This window comes from Solanum verrucosum, unplaced genomic scaffold (genome assembly GCF_900185275.1).
Source record: "Solanum verrucosum unplaced genomic scaffold, falcon-dt-bn FXZP01000012.1, whole genome shotgun sequence".
In the NCBI taxonomy this organism is placed as follows: Eukaryota; Viridiplantae; Streptophyta; class Magnoliopsida; order Solanales; family Solanaceae; genus Solanum; species Solanum verrucosum.
The window spans coordinates 2,056,868-2,074,872 of record NW_026020063.1 but is presented as its reverse complement, the minus strand read 5'-3'; the positions used below and the strand labels follow the sequence as shown (position 1 = coordinate 2,074,872).

General features: G+C 33.9%; 3 protein-coding genes across 3 annotated transcripts; 1 reads left to right on the top strand and 2 right to left on the bottom strand.

Annotated features, from left to right (window-relative positions):
- The first annotated feature begins 3,272 nt into the window (after positions 1-3,272).
- LOC125823473 (cytochrome P450 704C1-like) lies at positions 3,273-3,704 on the top strand. The gene is made up of 2 exons (XM_049502851.1): positions 3,273-3,389; positions 3,486-3,704. The coding sequence occupies exons 1-2, from the start codon at positions 3,273-3,275 to the stop codon at positions 3,702-3,704; spliced, it is 336 nt and encodes a 111-aa protein (XP_049358808.1).
- A 927-nt stretch (positions 3,705-4,631) lies between these two features.
- LOC125823432 (cytochrome P450 704C1-like) lies at positions 4,632-6,731 on the bottom strand. Its single transcript, XM_049502816.1, has 6 exons — positions 6,504-6,731; positions 6,163-6,378; positions 5,782-6,072; positions 5,381-5,704; positions 5,090-5,293; positions 4,632-4,823 (listed from the first exon to the last, which is right to left on the bottom strand). Exons 1-6 carry the CDS (start codon positions 6,729-6,731, stop codon positions 4,632-4,634), a joined length of 1,455 nt encoding a protein of 484 aa, XP_049358773.1.
- A 985-nt stretch (positions 6,732-7,716) lies between these two features.
- LOC125823439 (aquaporin SIP1-2-like) lies at positions 7,717-11,966 on the bottom strand. The gene is made up of 3 exons (XM_049502822.1): positions 11,544-11,966; positions 10,311-10,583; positions 7,717-8,012 (listed from the first exon to the last, which is right to left on the bottom strand). The coding sequence occupies exons 1-3, from the start codon at positions 11,835-11,837 to the stop codon at positions 7,860-7,862; spliced, it is 720 nt and encodes a 239-aa protein (XP_049358779.1). The 5' UTR covers positions 11,838-11,966; the 3' UTR covers positions 7,717-7,859.
- Positions 11,967-18,005: the final 6,039 nt, after the last annotated feature.

Below are 18,005 nucleotides of genomic sequence, written 5' to 3'. Positions count from 1 at the left end.
CATTAGCAATACACTTTTCAATACACAATAAAGTGTATTACTAATACAAGCTTTAGTTATGTATAGGTTAGAAAAGTGTACCAAACAAGGTACTAATAATACAACAAGCTAATGGAAGCATTATTTTCTCCAATACACTCTACCAAACGACCCCTTAGTAATTGTCAAACTATTTTTAAAAAGGGAAATAATTTAAAGAAAAATCATAAATATGAGGAATTAACTCTCTTGAATTTATCATCTAAAAAATGTAAATGAAGGGCAAAAATAGAGAAAAAATAAAACAAACATTTATATTAAACTTTAAAAAGTTCACTTATTTTGAATTATGAAAAAAAAAACTCCAAACAATCATTTTAACATTATTATGGAATAGAGGGAGTAGTTTTTTTGGAGTATAAATTTTTATTTTTATATCTTAAATTTCACAAATTATATTCAATTATGACTTTCGATTTTAGAAAACTTGGGCTTCCCTAAATATAAATTTGATTAATTTATAATCAATTTATATAAGAACACAAATTAAAAACTAATTCATTTTGATTTTTCAAGTGTTTTTCTTTTTTAATTACTTAATTTAAATAAAATATTATTTAATAGAAGTCATGAGACAATTAAGTAATTGTATTTTATATTCTAATTCTAGTCGTATTATATATATATATATATATATATATATATATATATACACCTTTTGAGAAGATGAGATTCAAGTTTGCATAAAAATATATTCAAGTTCTCTCTATTTTTTATAGATCTTTCTGTTCTATATATTGAAAATAAGCAGCAACATTCCTATAGTAAGAAACCAAATTAAACTAACTCTAGAAAACTTATTATATACAAATTAGGATAATCCAATCCTAACTAGACATGAATTGAAAAAAATAAAAAAATAACAAATATTAAACAACTTAGGAATCCTACTCTTAACTTTGAATTATTATTCCAACATGTGGCTCTTAACAAATAACTGGTGATGATCAAGACACCTACTCGACAAACAATAATTTTCTCGAAATAGGAACCTCAATTCTCAATTTCTTACATAGTTGCAAATGATTTGATTGAGTTATAAATTATACATTTAAAATTAGCAACAATAGACATTGTTGCATTGTCTTATGACCTTTTATGAAAGTAGCAGGTTTGTTCATGAGAAGGATGTTTCGGAAAATTTAAAATAAAAATGTAGAAGTGCAATTTATAAATCCTAAAGCACGTTTGCTCAAGGTGTAAATATAAGCACCTCCTGGCGGTTTATAAACCCTAAGCAAAATAGATTTTTGCTCATGAATAGAGCCGGCCATCAATGGAAGCTTGAAATTACATTTAATTAAGGTATTCTGTTTTGCCCTCTACAACTTATGAGTAGAGATACTTATTAATCTAGTTAAGCATGGCTAAATCATTCTCTTCTTTTTTTCCGAACAAACTAGTTAACTCCTTTCTATATTAGAGATTTGGTCCATACCCCCTTTTAAATTTATACCTTTTTGCGTGGACGAATAAACATGGTAAGGGCTCACAATTCTTTGGTGATGACTTATGAAAAAAAACATAATATCTTAATCATTCATCAAGCTAAATATGGTAGCCACTAAATAATTGGATGCCAAACAACATGATTTGCTACTATTAATTGCCACATGCCATCAATTTTTACCTGTGATCGCAACCCTAATCATACGGTAAGAGGTCTAGTCTAGTATATATATGTGATGTGGCATATATATTTCAGCAAGTAATTTCAATTCTTAGCTGAAAATAGCTAGATATGAAATCTACTACTACTAAAAGCAGCCAACAAGTGAGCATCATAAAGAGAAAATTATGAAAGTCGAAAACCTAAGTTTGTAAAAGGTAACATTACACTTAGTTTTTTCAGCATGGAATTTATCAATGAGAAACCATAATTCCCATTTTATCCCAACAAGTTTGACAGAATCTCATATCAGGAAGGAATTCCAACATAATCGGACGCATCAATTGATCATCTTGAACAATAGCTTGTATCTTGCTTATGAAATGTCCGTGCGCCACTACTTTGCCCACCTGTGAATATATAATTTGTATGACAAGTCAAGCTTTTAAAATCAGAATATTCACCATATAGTAAAGAAGCATTGACCAAAATAAGCTATTTTAAAAACCAATTCACCAAACTAATACGCTTTTTAAATTTTTTACAAAAGTAGTATAAACGTACTTTATGGTAACGTTTTAGGTTATTTTTATTTTAAAAATTCAACGGACAAAAACTGACGGAGCTGACGACGTTAAATGAATAAACGTTACTGTGAGTAACGTTTTAGGTGTAAAACGTTACTCACAATAACATTTGTTGAGAATCCAATCACGTCAACCCTGCAAATGCAGAATCAAATCCTGCAAATTTAAAACGTTACTCTATATGAACATTCCATCAACTTCTGGAATATTCGAGATCTTGATCTTTAAAAATACCCAAGAGTTTCTGGGATATTTTAAGATATCTTTTCAGGGAATTTAGTACCCTTTATATAGGCATAAACTAAGATTTAGAGTTGAGTAGACTCCAAGAATTCTAATTGAAACTGAACATACCATCTAGCGTTCCAATTCGAATTGAACACTACTTGTAGAGTCCGCAAAATTTCAATGTCTGCAAATGCCCCCAGCTTCAAGGCTTGTCGGAGTGTAGACTTGATGAAACTCAAAAACGAGGCTTGAAGTACTCATTTTTCCACCTTTGCAGCTTCAGATTTTCAAATTTGATTTAAGAGAGAAGAGATGAAGGGCAGATTTGATCCCGCTGGGCGTGTCAATTTGTTTGCAACAAATTTTAAACATATGAAAAATAAATAAACCACAAAAATAAAATCTAAAGAAACATAATTTTATTCATCAAGATAGCGGATACAATTCTGTTCCTCCCTTGATTCTCCTCTCCTAAGATTTATCCATGATTTGAGGGCCGTTAGTGGCATATTTCTCGAATTAAGATGATTTAAATTTGACCTCTATATGAATATTCCATGTCTTTTGTGGAATATATCGAGGTTTTGATCTCTTTATGAAATTTTTGAGATGCATTTTAAGAGAATTTAGTACCCTTTATATAGGCATAAACTAGGGTTTAGGGTTGAGTAGCCTCCAAGAATCCTAATTTGAGTTGAACACAATTAGTAGAGTCTCAACTCGAATTGAACACATCTTGTAGAGTTCCACAAAATTTCAATGTCTACAATGTGAATAAAGGGGATATGGTGGCATATCAACCATACGCAATGGGAAGGATGAGCTACATATGGGGTGATGACGCACAAGAGTTTAAGCCAGAGAGATGGATTGATGAAAACGGTTCCTTCAAGCAAGAAAGCCCCTTCAAATTTACCGTTTTCCAGGTCTGTACGTATATATATTGACAAATTGACAAGACTAATGACTTTCATTATTGAAGATAATGAATTAAAAAACATATTTTGATGCACTACGCGCAGGCTGGGCCAAGGATATGTATAGGAAAAGAATTTGCTTATAGACAAATGAAGATCACTGCAGCGGTTTTACTACGATTTTTTATATTCAAGTTGGCTGACGGATCAATGCCGGTCACCTACAGGCTACAAGACAATGATACAGCTTCATATAGCTGGAGGATTACATGTTCGCGCAATGCAAAGAATCGATCAAAACTGAAAACAGCCAAAAAGAATTGAATCTCAATTACTGCATAAATTGAGATTCATAATAAATAATATGCATATCATTCTGCAGTGTGAAGTGATTTTCAGCAAAAATAGCAATGCTGTAATTTTCTTATACCACAGTAAGGCTTTTAAAGAGTGTACTCGTCCCACAAAATTAACATGTGATATCTAGAAAAATCGTAATAATTCAGTTAATTGGTTACATCAATATATATTTAGTGTGGGACCTATGATATCTAAAGGCACAACCAAGTACTTAAATCACTCCCGATCACCTTGGGATCTGTGCGAAGTATTCAACAAAAATCATAAATTACCTTTTAGACTTATTGGAACTGCCAAAACTCAATTCCAAATTCATTTTCCCATTTTGTTGACTTTCACCAAATTAAACTTCAAATTTCTAAATTTCTAGATTTATATTTTCTTCTCCAGTATGCATTTGATTGCCTCGGGAACCTGCCGTTGTCCCCCAAAGTCATTAATCACATTTTAAACTATGGAAAGTATATTTTTAAAAAAAGGTTCGATTACAATTTGAATTATAAAGTCATTATGCAATTTAAGTTCTTAAAAAAGGGAGTTTTTAACCTGTCTTATATGACTTCATATGATTACTTTGTGACTTAATTGTGTTTACATTAGAATTGTCACTTGTATGTGAGAAAGAAAAAAAAACTTAATTGTCCGTTTAAGAAAGAAAAACCTTTTTTGGCAACTCTTTAATTCTAATTTTTCACATGACATGTTTAAGGCTATAAGATTAAAATACATTTTAATATATTTCACATATCTTCAATATAAAACCACAAAATTCAAAAGTGTTCCTTATTTTTCTAAATTCGTTAAAATCAGAAAAACAAATTGAAATGGAGAAAGCATTATTTTTAATACAGCTGCAGTGTGGTAGTCCATTTATTCTCCTTTGCTTAGCTTCTAGTAGCTATTGATTCTACGAAAGGCACGAACATGTAATCCTCCATCTATATGAAGCTGAAGCATAGTTTTGTAGTTCACAGGCTTTGTGTCATCACTCAATTTGAATACAAAGAATTGCATTAAAACTGCAGCAGTAATCTTCATGTTCTTGTATGCAAATTCCTTTCCAATACATATCCTTGGCCCAGCCTGTGTGCGTATGCATCCAAACATTAATATTTCACGTCAGATGTAATTTAAACGCGTGGTGATAATAAGATTATGTCGTTGGATGAATGCGTGCAACAATAGTAAAGTAGAATGAGTGTGATTTTAATTATTAATACATGCATGTATGTATATTTGTATACCCTTTTTTGTTTTGCATATGTGCGCGAAAAATTGGAAGTTAATTTGAACGTTATGCAACATATTGGAACAGGATGTTTATAAATTTATATGTTTAGTGAACAGACTTGGAAGGCAGTAAATTTGAAGGGGCTTTCTTGCTTAAAGGAGCCATTCTCATCGAGCCATCGTTCTGGCTTGAATTCTTCAGCATCATCACCCCATAAGTATTTCATCCTACCCATCGCGTATGGTGGGTACGCTACCATATCTCCTTTCTTCACATTATATCCATCTGGAAATACATCATCTTGAAGGCATACTTTGGCATTCTGGATTCATGAAATGTAAACCCCGTGTTAGAAATAGCAGGGGAATTTGAGATAAAGAAAATAAGTTGGAAGTATTTTTATGTTTACCACGGGAATGGCTGGATATAGTCTTATAGTCTCCGAAAGAACAGCATGAAGATAATGCATCTTATCTACTGCTTCTTCTTTCAGATTGGCCCCAAATTCTGAAATTGTTCCACTGCCTCCTTTCGTATTCGTTGTTTCTTTGATTTCCTCAGCCAGTTTTTCCTGCACATGTGGATACCTGCAGAGCATTAAAATAAACCACGAGAGTGTCGTTCCTGTTGTGTCTTTACCACCACCCATGAAGTTTATCAGTATATCTCTCAAGTACTTTGGATTTGTCGAAGAGTAATGCCAGAACCTTGACATAATGTTCTCTGCTTTCTCCTGTAAAATGTCCACAATCAACAAATTAACTTAATTGTTTACAAAGAGGGCGAAAAGTTCAATTGATCACGACTTACTGTGGGATCGCGTTGTTGTGAAAGCTGTTCAGCTTTGCTACGGATAAGCTTATACATGTACACGTCTATGATTTCCATACTTTTCCTCAATTTTGCTTCAGAACCAAAATTTAGTGCCTTTTTTATTTTCCAGAACATATCAATGTATCGCAAAAGACTCATTTCACTCGCGTCATCAAGTGCTTTGATGAATCTGTTAGCCCCTTCTTCACATGAACCACATACACTGTCAAGTTCAATCCCGAAAGCAACTTGAAATACTGAATCCAAACTTGACTTCAAAAGCAAATCCTACAAAATAGACATATATGATGGTTAAGTACGTAGCTAATAGCATGACGTAACAGACATGATTTGTTTAATAAAGCTGAAGTAGCTCACTTGAATATCTACTGTTTCTTTTGAATTTGCGGATTCATCTAAGATGTTAGCAAGCTTTACTGCATTTTTGCTGAAGATAACACTGTTAACTTCCCTTATAACCCTTTTCGAGAACTCAGGGCTCGAAACTTTTCTCTGTTCTTTCCATTTCTCACCGTCTACAGTAAACATACCGTCTCCATAAAAGTCTTTTAGAATCTCATGATGGTAATCTCCCTGCACGAACATTTTTAAAGTCAATCCATATGCTCATACCTCTTTCTGTCCCAGTTTATATGGCACAGTTCAAATTTCGAGAGTCAAACAGTTTAACTATATTTCACTATTTATGTGGATACTACCTTTCCATAGTTGTCGAAATTGGTTTTTAGAATGTACTCAATGTTAGCTGGATCAGAAGTGTATATCTCTCTCCGAAATGGGCTCTCAAGTCGATAAGTCTTGTATTTTGCAGCAAGATCTGCCATGTGATCGTGGATACGATGAAAGTTTATGAGCTGCTTCGTCGTAGAATCAACAATTGGATGGTATTTCTTTTTCCCTTTTTTCTTTGCTCCTAGTTTGCTCATGAAGAAAACTATCAGTACAAGAAAAGACAGAGAAATAGAAGGAAATGTTGCAAATATAGAGATTGGATTCATTGTTAGAGTATCCATCTTATTTTTTGTGCCAATACTTAAAACATACATTCATTCTATTTATAGAGAGTATATGATGGATTGGATTCTCTTTAGCTTTGGTATTTTAAAAGACTTGTCTTTCTTGTTTTCTTGTTCTATGTGTATTTTTGTTGTCTTAACCAATATTTAATTGAAGGTAGGAAATGAGATCCTCACAAATTTGTCTATTTCATGATGATTTATGTGTAATAGAACAGCAATCTTGAGCTACTAAAGTTAAAAGGTAAAAAAATTCCTTCATCTGACATCATTTCCTTATTGATACATCCCCAAAAAAATTATGTGACATCTTTTCCTTATTGGTCTATCCCAGTAAGAATGTCATCTTACTATGATAAGAAACAATTTAGTTATAAAATTCTTCTTTTACTTTTAATGAAATAATTAACAACCATAGAAATATCTAAGAATTATTTTAGATTACAAATTTCAATAGTTTTCTTCTTTTACTTTAACATCGTGTCAAATCAAATAATGCCACATAAAATACGAAACCATAATAATGTCTTAGTGGTGGTGTATCAGCAAAAAAAAAAAAAGGCCTCAATACAATACAACTTAGCAGCTACTTGGTCATATCATCACCAAAAATCAAGAAGTACTAATAAAGAAATTAACTTTGTCAAAATGTTGGGCATTTAACACTAATCATGTTGAAGCAGAGACTTAGCCTTCCCAGGATGATGTTGGAAGGAATGAAATGATCATTATTTGAAGCATGTTTAGCAAGAAAGTTTGGTGTTATGTGTCCTATTAACTATTAAATTAAAGGTTTCTAAGTCTTCTTTCCAACACCAATAACCATTCTGTAAATGACAATAAAAAAAATCGTAACATTACCCATTTCTCAACAATAGTTGAATGATAGTATTAGAAATGGTAGGAAAATACTATCTTTTATAATTTCATAAAATGATATAGTACATGAACACTGAATGTGGTAAGATCATTTTATGGTGGACAAGCTACAACAACAGTATAGGAGCTGGAGAATGAATCGAAGCAGAATAATTTTATTCAGTTCCGTTTTTGCTTCTGCTCTACTGGAGGCGGAAATAGAGCACGAAAAATCCATGCAGCCAAAATTGCTCCTATGAAGGGGCTGATCCAATAAACATAAAAGTGTTCCCATGTGTTGTGTGTATTGCTTAGGTAAGCCCAGCCAAATGCCTGCAAATCAACAAATAGTTGCGTGTTATGGGGGCGATTTAACAAACTGAGCAGGAAACACCAAAAAGAAACAAATGGCTACAGGTTTAGGTGAATTTCATAAACGGCCATATAATTCATTATGACTTTTTTCTTTCACTAAAGTCACGTAACTAAGTTTTCTAATATAACACATTCATAGAAAATGAGGGTAAAATGAAAGACGTGGTTCTTGATTGAACTCATTTCCGGTCTTATGTTCCCCACATTGTAAACGAAGATACCTAAAAAACAAAGTACTATTTAATTAACACCGATGAAGAAGTTTGTAACTAGACTACAGGCCACAGAAAATACAAATAAGTAATGAGAACATGTTTACAACTTACGAAGGGAAACAATAGAAATGTGATCAATCTATAGATTAGACATATTTAGCTAATATTTGCCATCTAAATCCATTTTCAATAATTACCTTATTCCATGATAGTATGAGGCAAATACAAGCATAATCAAGGTTCAATTGTTTAATGTTCATACATGGATAGGCACATTTTATTTGCACCATTCTTCACATCTCTGTTTTCCTAATAGAGAAATATTAGAGAAAGGGCATCCATTTTGCTTTGGTCATCTCCTTTGGAAAAACAGAACAGCGATTTCTTATGGAAAGATTGAGATGCAGAGCAAAGTCTAAAGCAAGTTTCTCAAGACTACCTCAATTCATTCATGGTGTGATGTGGGGAAGCCACGGGGATGTAATATGGAGGCAAGACAACATTTCGGAAAATATTAAAGTTGAACAGTCAAAAAGAAATGCTTAACTAGGTGTTATAAATTCCTAAAGAAACTAGAAATCGAAGATTGTAGAGAGAGTAACAATTGTTCATTTTAGGGTGTATTTGGCATGAAGGAAAATGTTTTTTTCTAAAACCTAAGAGTGTTTTTAATTATTTTCTAGTATTTGGTAAGTAAGCAAACAACATTATTCTAAAAAAACAAAGAGTTAATGTGGAATGCCACTTATGAAACTTGTTTTCACTACTTCCATTAGGGAAGTCTCTCTGAGTGTAACCACTGCATTAGCAATACCACTTGTTCTCTGATATCAGTAACTTTAATGTGGACTTCTGAAATCACCAGTCACAAGTCTAACCAATTAGAAGCGAACATTAGGGGAAAGTATAGCATTGTTTTCGTGAACACTTGCAATTTATCACTAGGTTTGCGATCACATAAACTTCATGCATAGTTTCAAGATTGCTAGAGCCCGAAAGAACACAGAATAGCTTCAAAAGAATATAAATGCATGTAGGTAAACTTGGAAGGATGAATGAGGATAGAGTTGGTTTTCAAAAGATTCAGACAGATTTAAAGTTCCCTTCCAGTAATGATTCTCCTTTAATTCACGGGGTTTCCTTATTTTCATGTTCAATAACTTTTTACTTAAATAGCTAGAAGAGGAGCTGCTAAAGAAGGTGCTAAAAAGAAATAAAAGAAAAGGAAAGTGGAAAAGAAGAAATCATAGAGTAGAAAATACGATTATTATTACACCCTCAATACAATCCCGAGATAACTAGTCCTGGAATATGTTATCCTGCAATTCTATCCCAACCAAACATGGGATAAACTCATCCTAAAATTAATACCATGATTAGTAATCTCTTATCCCTCGTAACAAACGAGCCCTAAGGGAATTAAATTCTGACTATTCTTACAATGGGGAAGTCGATAAATCTTCTAAGAGGGCCTTTTCAGATGATTTATGAAACTGAAGTTAGATTGGATGTTCCTTGAGAATTTTTTTTGAGAACTGGCACTGTTAGAAGTTCCTTGGGAAATTGCGATTGCATTCCTATCCTACTCATCTAGTTTATTGCTTCTAGTAAAAGTTCAAAATCAACCCTATCTATAAATTATAATTGTTTTTTTTTGACATATGCTATATTTATGCATAGACAAAGGCTGAGATCCCAGATATGTAAGTGAAAATCTTTCATAAAATATACAAATACTTAGATAGTTGAAAAGAATTTGTTATCAAAAACTTTCATTTTCTATTTCCCTCTCTACGCTTTGAACAGTCACTGGAAAACTAATTCTGTTCATCACTAGTGTCAACAGCTCCAGTCTAGAAACCGAGCGGCAGAAACTAAACAGTCGACTCATGGAGACGGTCAGATCAAAATCTATGAAAGAAATTACCAAAAACATATGTTTAAATGTATTAAATCATAAAAACAGTTCCATAAAAGAACAACATGGAAAAGTCAAATAATATATTATGTTCCAAGATGCAAGAAAAGGTACGCTACTTACATTGGCTGGATTCATAGAAGGTCCAGTGTAGTTTGAACCTGCAAGTACCAATGGTAGAGTTACCATAGTGAGCAACAAATTCTTGAGAAGTGTACTTTCCGGACCCCTTAGTACAATGACAAAGATCATAAATGTGATTACGAAGGTCAAGACACCCTCTGCAATAGCTCCGGTTTGTACATCCACCTTCAAAGCAGGCCCGTCAAGCATGTGGTGATAGTGTTTAGGCATAAGCTCCATGAGTGCTAGTGAACCAGCAACTGCACCTGCTACCTGTAATGATCAAAAATGGATTGGGCTTATTCTATTCACCTCCTTTTGTGTTATTTAAATTTCATTGTCAAATCAAACAATTCTAGTTCTAGCACCAATTCGGTAGAACATGAATTTAAAAGTTTAGGGGTCGTTTTGATAGATGGATACGAAACAAGTTATTCATGTATTTATTTCCATATAACTTATATGACGTTTAGTAGGTAGACAGAAAAATAAGTTATTCAAATATAAAATTATTACACATTTGGTTGACAATGTAAAAACTCGCATAACTAATACATATATAAATTATGAGGAATTCTATGTATTATTTTATAGATAGAAGGTGAAATAACTAAATTCTGCATAACTAATATCTACATAAAATAACACACATTCACTCATGACAGGGGGTGACGAATGATTGAGTTGAAATTGAAGAAATTAAAAAAAGATTGAAATAGAAATTGGGTTGGGTCATGATCCGCTCAAATTTATTTTGGGCTCAAATAGGCTAAAAATTAGGTTCGGTCATGATCCGTCCAATTTGACCGGCTTAATCTTAATATATTTAATATCAAGTATCAACCACAACTGAATTTTAACTTTAAGAAAATAAAAAAAGAATTTACAAATAGATAGATAAATGCTAGAAGATATAAAATGGGAACCTACGTACGCTGCACCAATGCAAATAAAGAGTCTTAAATGAGTTTGAAATAAGAGATTAAATTGAGTTCAATTGAAAATTCTTTTAAGATAGGTTAAGGATAGAATTGGTTGACATGGACCCAATTCAAATTATTTTGAACCCAACCCATGAAAATTTGATGAATTACCTAAATTTGGGTTCGTTTTGACACACCTACACATAACTAATTCATATATTACTAATACCTACTTAACTCTAACCAGCTACTCATTGCACCTAGCAACACTCTACCAATAAAATTCCAATGAAAAGGAAAGTAAAAAAACCTGAGCAGGACAACGAACAGCGGCAGAGACAAAAGAATCTTCACCAAGACCAGCAGCATAAAATGCAGCATTTCCAGTTGGATTGAAACCAGCACCACCCAATACATCACCAAGAAAACCAAACACCAAGAAAATAAGAAAAACAATAAGGGTAGTTATGAAGAGGGATGCAATTTCATTGACAACACCAAAATAAGAAGCTATGAAATAAGTAGAAACCCCAATATTAGAGGAGCAGAAAACCCACAAAAACGTCAATAACCCATCAGCAATCGCTGATTTAATAACACCCATCTCTCTGTGTAAGCTAGTGCCGTTCGAAGAGAGGAAGGGGAGATCGGTAGACAAGAGTCAACTCCCAACTTCTACGTAGTACAAATACATACAAGACGACCAGATGGAAACGAAGGAAGATTCATGCTTGCTTCAATTTTGTTTCTATTCCTTTAAAAAAATATTACTCCATGTCTTTTTCTTCTTCTTTTTTTTTTAAAAATAATTTTTTAAGACTACACAATTAAATAATATTTTAGTATATTTATTATATCTTTAGGTTGAGATTAAAGAATTTATATGTCTGTTTAACTTTTTTAAAATTTTGTGCCAAATCAAAATCACATATGTAAATTAAAATAGACGAACAACTAAATAAAGAGAGCCTAACAACTTTATTAAACTTTTTCCAAAATGACTTAATAATTTTCTAAATTGTTTTTCGAGAACTAAACTCGATTTGAGAGATTTTGGAAGGGATTTCGAGATTTCATTTATAATTTCTCCGTTATTTCATTGTTTAATTAGTGATTTAATTTGTGTTGGGGATTGAAATTGAGAGTGGGTGGGGGGACCCCAAATTGAGATTTATATAATTATTTCGATTTAAAGGCAAATTAACGACTCATTTTCACCGTAAGAGTTCCCCAACTTATGAGTGAACTAATTTAAAAGAAATTTCCAAATTTGACATAGTGGTTTGGGGTTTGACCTTTTGATATGATTTTCTGGCCGAACGGGTGTCTACAAAGTTGTAAACTCACCTAGATTATGTATTTGATCAAATTGGAAATATTTAAAGGTGTTGCGAAAGATAAAAGCCATAAATTGACTTTTTGTTACGATCCAAAAATTGGTGTTATAGAACCTATCTTATCCCACCAAAACAAAGAAATAAAAAAGAAAACAAGGAACTTAGAACAACATATTGAAGAATCCATAATATAAATAAAACATTCCCCAAAACTTAATGTCACGTCTACAAGTCACTAAATAATAATACATATTCAACAAGTCTGAATGTCTTGAATTCTAGAATAAAATAAAGTCATAATGTATAAGAGTATGTCAAGTGTGTTGGAACAACTAACAACTACCTCACGTACTCCCAAGTGTAAGCCTAGACAGTGATGCGGGAGGATGATCAGGACGAATCAGGTCGATAGCCTACACAAGTGTAGAAAAGCTAAGGAGTGAGTACCAAACTAACAACATGTACTATGACCCTAAACAAAGTGGTGTGGAACACCCTCAACCCCGACACACCATCTGAACCTCCAAAATACTAGAACATGTACAAAAATCAGAATTCACTCCATCCAAGGAATGTTCTTGTGCTTAGTGTTGGTGCTAAGTTTTGACTTGATTTTCTTCTGCAAGAACAAGTGAATACTCCATTATCATTTAGTTCCCAAATTGCCTCATCCAGAACCTCTTCCTAATACTGAAAAGTAGTATATATTCAAAATCTTTGGTACCAAAAGAGGGTGAACATGTTTTCTTACCATTGTCTCATTTCAGTGACCATGCACAAAAACTTTTATGTTGTTAGGCCTAGAATTGTCAGTTCTGTAGTTTGCTAAAGCCCCATTGCCCAACCAGTCATCCCACCAAAAGTAGTGACAGCTCCTAAATGAATTTTCCACTTGATATGAGCCTCCATAAGATGTTTGTTTCTCATCATATACTTCCATACACTGACCTGTTTTCTCTTTTTTACCAACACGATTAGACATTTGACAATATTTTGCTCTTAAGAATTACCTCCACAATGACCTTTTAGTCCTGAAATTCCACCATTGTTTATATTTGAGGGATATGCAAACATCCGAAAGTTCCCTTACCCCTATGTCACCTTCCTTATAAGGATAACTGAGTGTTTCCCATGGAGCCCAATGATATTTCTTTCCTTTCTTTGTCCCAACCCCAAAAGAAATTTGCAGTCAAGCTTTTAATATACTCAATAGTAGTTTTGGGAGGGGAGATGCTAAAAGAATATGAATGGGAATATATTGGAAAACATGTTTCACCAATGTGACCTTACACCCATAGCTTGATTTGAGAGATTTTGAAAGGGATTTCGAGATTTCATTGTGAGGGTAAAGATCTAAACTTTTACTTATGATTTCTCCGCTATTTCATTGTTTTGAAAGTGATTTAATTGTGTTTGGGATTAGAAGGGGGGGCGGTGTACCCGAAATTGAGATTTATATAATTGTTTCGATTTGGAGGCTAATTAATGGCTCATTTTCCCCGTGAGAGTTCCCCAACTTATGGGTGAACCAATTCAAAAGAAATTTCCAAATTTGACATAGGGTTTTGAGGTTGAGTTTTTTATGTGATTTTCTGGCCGAATGGGTGTCTACGAAGTTGTATGTTCACCTAGATTATATATTTGATCAAATTTGAAATATTTAAAGGCGTTGCAAAAGATGAAAGGCGTAAATTGACTTTTTATCAAGATCCAAAGATTTGGTGTAGTGAAAGCTATCTTATCCCACCAAAACAGGTCAACCTAACAACCTTCTACAAGGGTAAGAAAAAGAAATAAGAGAGAAAACAAAGAACTAAGAAGAACATATCGCAAAATCTATTGTATAAACAAAACATTCCCTAAAACCTGGTGTCACGTCTACAAGGTACTAGATAGTAATACATATTCAATGAAAGAATAAGTTTGAATGTCTCTAGTACTAGAATAAAATAAAGCTAAGACATAATATAAGAGTATGTCGAGTGTGCTGGCACAACTAACAACTACCTCACGTATTCCCAAATGTAAGCCTCAGGCACTGATGCAAGAGGATGATTAGGATGAATGGGGTCTGTAGCTTACACAAGTGTAGAAAAGCAAGCTAGTGAGTACCAAAACAACAACATGTACTATGACCATAACCAAAGTGGTGTCGAACACCCTCTACCCCGACACACCATCTGAACCTATAAAATACTAGAACCTGTACAAAAATCAGAATCCATTCCATCCTAGTAATTTTAATAGCAACATAGTGTTGGGTTTTAGGCCTTTTTCCCTTCCTATGTAGATAAATAAAAGTCCAAGGTTTTGGGTCTTCCTTCCTTTCCTTTGTGGATAAATTTAGCCCAAATTTGTTTAGCCCACTTTTGCCCATAAGCCCAATATTATGGTGCATATGTAAGACTTTCTTTTAGGTCTTATTTGAATAGAATAACAAGATTTTGAGAGCAGCCATATAGAGAGAAAAGTGAGAGAGTGCAGATTTTCGCACAAACCCTTGCAACAAATTTCAGATCGTGATTCCTGCTTCCTTTCTTATCTGATTGAGCTGATTTTTGGACAACTTGTTCCTTTCAACTTAATCTTTGATTGGGAACTGAGATAGGGTGATTTGGAGTCCTATAGATCCATATTTTAGCTTGTGAACAGTAGCTGCGATTTGGGTATTTTAGCTCCTTTTGTTTCTCTAGCTTTTGGTGCTATCTTGTAGTTGTGTTGCTCATTGTTTGGCACTTTGTTGGTGACCATTTTGGAGAACACTTTTGTAACTCTTGTTGATTATAGTGGAGCTTTTGCGTTGTGGTTTTTACTCTTCACACCGAAGAGGTTTTCCACGTTAAACTTTGGTGTCTCGTGTGTTGATTTATTTTCTTTCTTGGTTGATTTGTTTGCTGCCCAAACAGTTTTATTTTTGCATTATTTTGTCTTCTCTTGGTTCAAATAGAAGAGGATGTTTTGACTTGGGTTTTCTTCCGCTATCGCCCTATCGTGCACATTTATTTTGTGCTTGCCTTTCCCAACAAAGTGGTATCAGAGCATTGGGTTGTTGTTGATTATCTATTTGAATGATGGAGTCAAATATGAGCAAGATGATTTGTTTGAATGGTAGTAATTATCATACTTAGAAAGGCAAGATGAAAGATCTTCTATTTGTCAAGAAAATGCATCTCCCTGTGTTTGCTTCTAATAAACCCGAATCTATGAATGATGGGGATTGGGAATTTGAGCATTTACATTGTGTCTATATTCAACAATGGGTTGAAGATAATGTTAGAAATCACATTGTGAATGATACACATGCTAGAAGTTTGTGGGACAAGCTTGAAACACTATATGCTTCGAAGACTGGTAACAACAAATTGTTTTTGTTAAAGCAATTGATGAACATCATGTATAAAGAGGGCACTCCTATTTCTGATCATATTAATGGTTTTTAGGGTGTTCTTGATCGGTTGTCCGGAATGGGTGTAAAATTCGATGAAGAAATTCAGGGACTATGGCTTCTTAATACTCTGCCAGACTCTTTTGAAACTCTTCGAGTTTTTTTGACTAATTTTGCTCCCAGTGGTGTTGTGACCATGGAATATGCTAAGAGTGGTGTCTTGAATGAACAGATGAGAAGAAGATCTCAAGGCTCATGTTCTTCTACTTCACACTCCGATATTTTGGTTACTGAAGACAGGGGGAGAAGCAAGTTTAGAGGTCACAATGACAGAGATAAAAGTAGAGGAAAGTCAAAGTCTAGATTCAAGAATGTTACATGTGACTATTGTCACAATAATGGGCATATCAATAAATATTGTTTCAAGTGCAAGAGAGATATGAAACAACAAAAGAAAGAAGGTGACAATGAAAATCGTGTTGTTGTTGTTGCTAACGATGAGCTTCTTGTTTCTTGTGATGAAAATGCCGTAAATCTTATTTACGATGAGTCTAGATAGTTTGTGGATTCTGGTGCTACTTCTCAAGTCATGCCCAAGAAGGAATTATTTTCTTCTTATACTCCAGGTAATTTTGGGATGTTGAAAATGGGAAATAATCATGAGGTTGCGGTTCTTGGTATTGGGACTGTTTGTTTGGAAAGTAATAATTGTTCCAAACTAGTTCTCAATAATGTCAAGCATGCTCTAGATGTCCGCTTGAATTTGATTTTTGTTGGATACCTTGATGATGAGGGTTATGTTAATACCATTGGTGCTGGCCAGTGGAAGCTTACAAGAGGTTCGATGGTGGTAGCCCGTGGTGACAAGTTGTCTAACTTGTACGTTTTTCAGGGCTCCATTCTCAGAGGCTTAGCAAATGTGGTGGAGAATGATACTTCATCATTGTTATGGCATAGAAGATCGAGTCATATGAGCTAGAAGGGGATGGACAATTTGGATAAGAAGAATTTGCTTTCTGAAGTGAAACAAGCAAAGTTGAACAAGTGTGTTCATTTCTTAGACGATAAACAAAAAATAGTTTCTTTTAAGAGTCATCCGCCTTAAAAAAAGCTTGATTTGCTGGAGTTGGTACATTTTGATTTGTGTGGTCCTTTTAAGGTAAAGTCTCATAGTGGTGCACTTTACTTTGTGAATTTTATTGATGATCATTCGCGCGAACTCTGGGTATGCTCTTTGAAGTCCAAGGATCAGGTACTTGATGTGTTCAAGAATTTTCAGGCCTTGGTTAAGAGACAGACAGGGAAGAAATAAAAATGCATCCATTCTGACAATGGTAGTGAGTATATTGGTCCATTTGATAGATATTGCAGAGAGCAGGGTATTCGGCATTAGAAAAATCCTCCGAAGACTCCTCAGCTAAATGGTTTGGTGGAGAGGATGAACATAACTCTTGTTGAGAGGGTAAGATGTATCATTTTAGATGCTAAGCTGCCAGATTCCTTTTGGGCAGAAACATTTAATACTGCTGCCCATGTTATCAATTTATCACCTTTTGTTGCTTTGAATGGTGATGTTCCTGACAGAGTTTGGTCCAGTAAGAATGTTTCTTATGATCATCTTAAAGTTTTTGGGTGTAAAGCCTTTGTGCATGTTCCTAAGGATGAGAGGTCAAAGTTGGATGTTAAAACTAGGGAATGTATCTTTGTTGGTTATGGTCAAGATGAATTCGGCTATCGTTTCTTTGATTCAGTTGAGAAGAAACTTGTTAGAAGTCGTGATGTTGTGTTCTTTGAAGACCAAACAATTGAAGATCTTGACAAAGCTGAGAAAGTTGATTATCAGACTAGTGAGAACCTAGTTGATGTTGATCCAGTTCCTTTGACTATTCCACCAGGTGAAAATCTTCAAGTTGATATTGAAGATGGTGATCATATTCAGAATGACCAGTATGCCATTGATGCTCCAGTGCAAGACGATGTAGTTGGTGAGGAACCAACTATTATTGATGCTCCTGAGAGTTCTCTCAAAAGATCTACTGGAGAGAAAATA

Coding starts and splice junctions, on each gene's coding strand:
- LOC125823473 (XM_049502851.1), top strand. CDS start 3,273: ATGGGAAGGATGAGCTACATATGGGGTGATGACGCACAAGAGTTTAAG. Junction 3,390..3,485: donor TCAAATTTACCGTTTTCCAG/GTCTGTACGTAT, acceptor CACTACGCGCAG/GCTGGGCCAAGGATATGTAT.
- LOC125823439 (XM_049502822.1), bottom strand. CDS start 11,837: ATGGGTGTTATTAAATCAGCGATTGCTGATGGGTTATTGACGTTTTTG. Junction 10,584..11,543: donor CTGTTCGTTGTCCTGCTCAG/GTTTTTTTACTT, acceptor TGATCATTACAG/GTAGCAGGTGCAGTTGCTGG. Junction 8,013..10,310: donor CTTCTATGAATCCAGCCAAT/GTAAGTAGCGTA, acceptor GTTGATTTGCAG/GCATTTGGCTGGGCTTACCT.
- LOC125823432 (XM_049502816.1), bottom strand. CDS start 6,731: ATGAGCAAACTAGGAGCAAAGAAAAAAGGGAAAAAGAAATACCATCCA. Junction 6,073..6,162: donor AAGAAACAGTAGATATTCAA/GTGAGCTACTTC, acceptor TCTATTTTGTAG/GATTTGCTTTTGAAGTCAAG. Junction 5,705..5,781: donor CACAACAACGCGATCCCACA/GTAAGTCGTGAT, acceptor GACATTTTACAG/GAGAAAGCAGAGAACATTAT.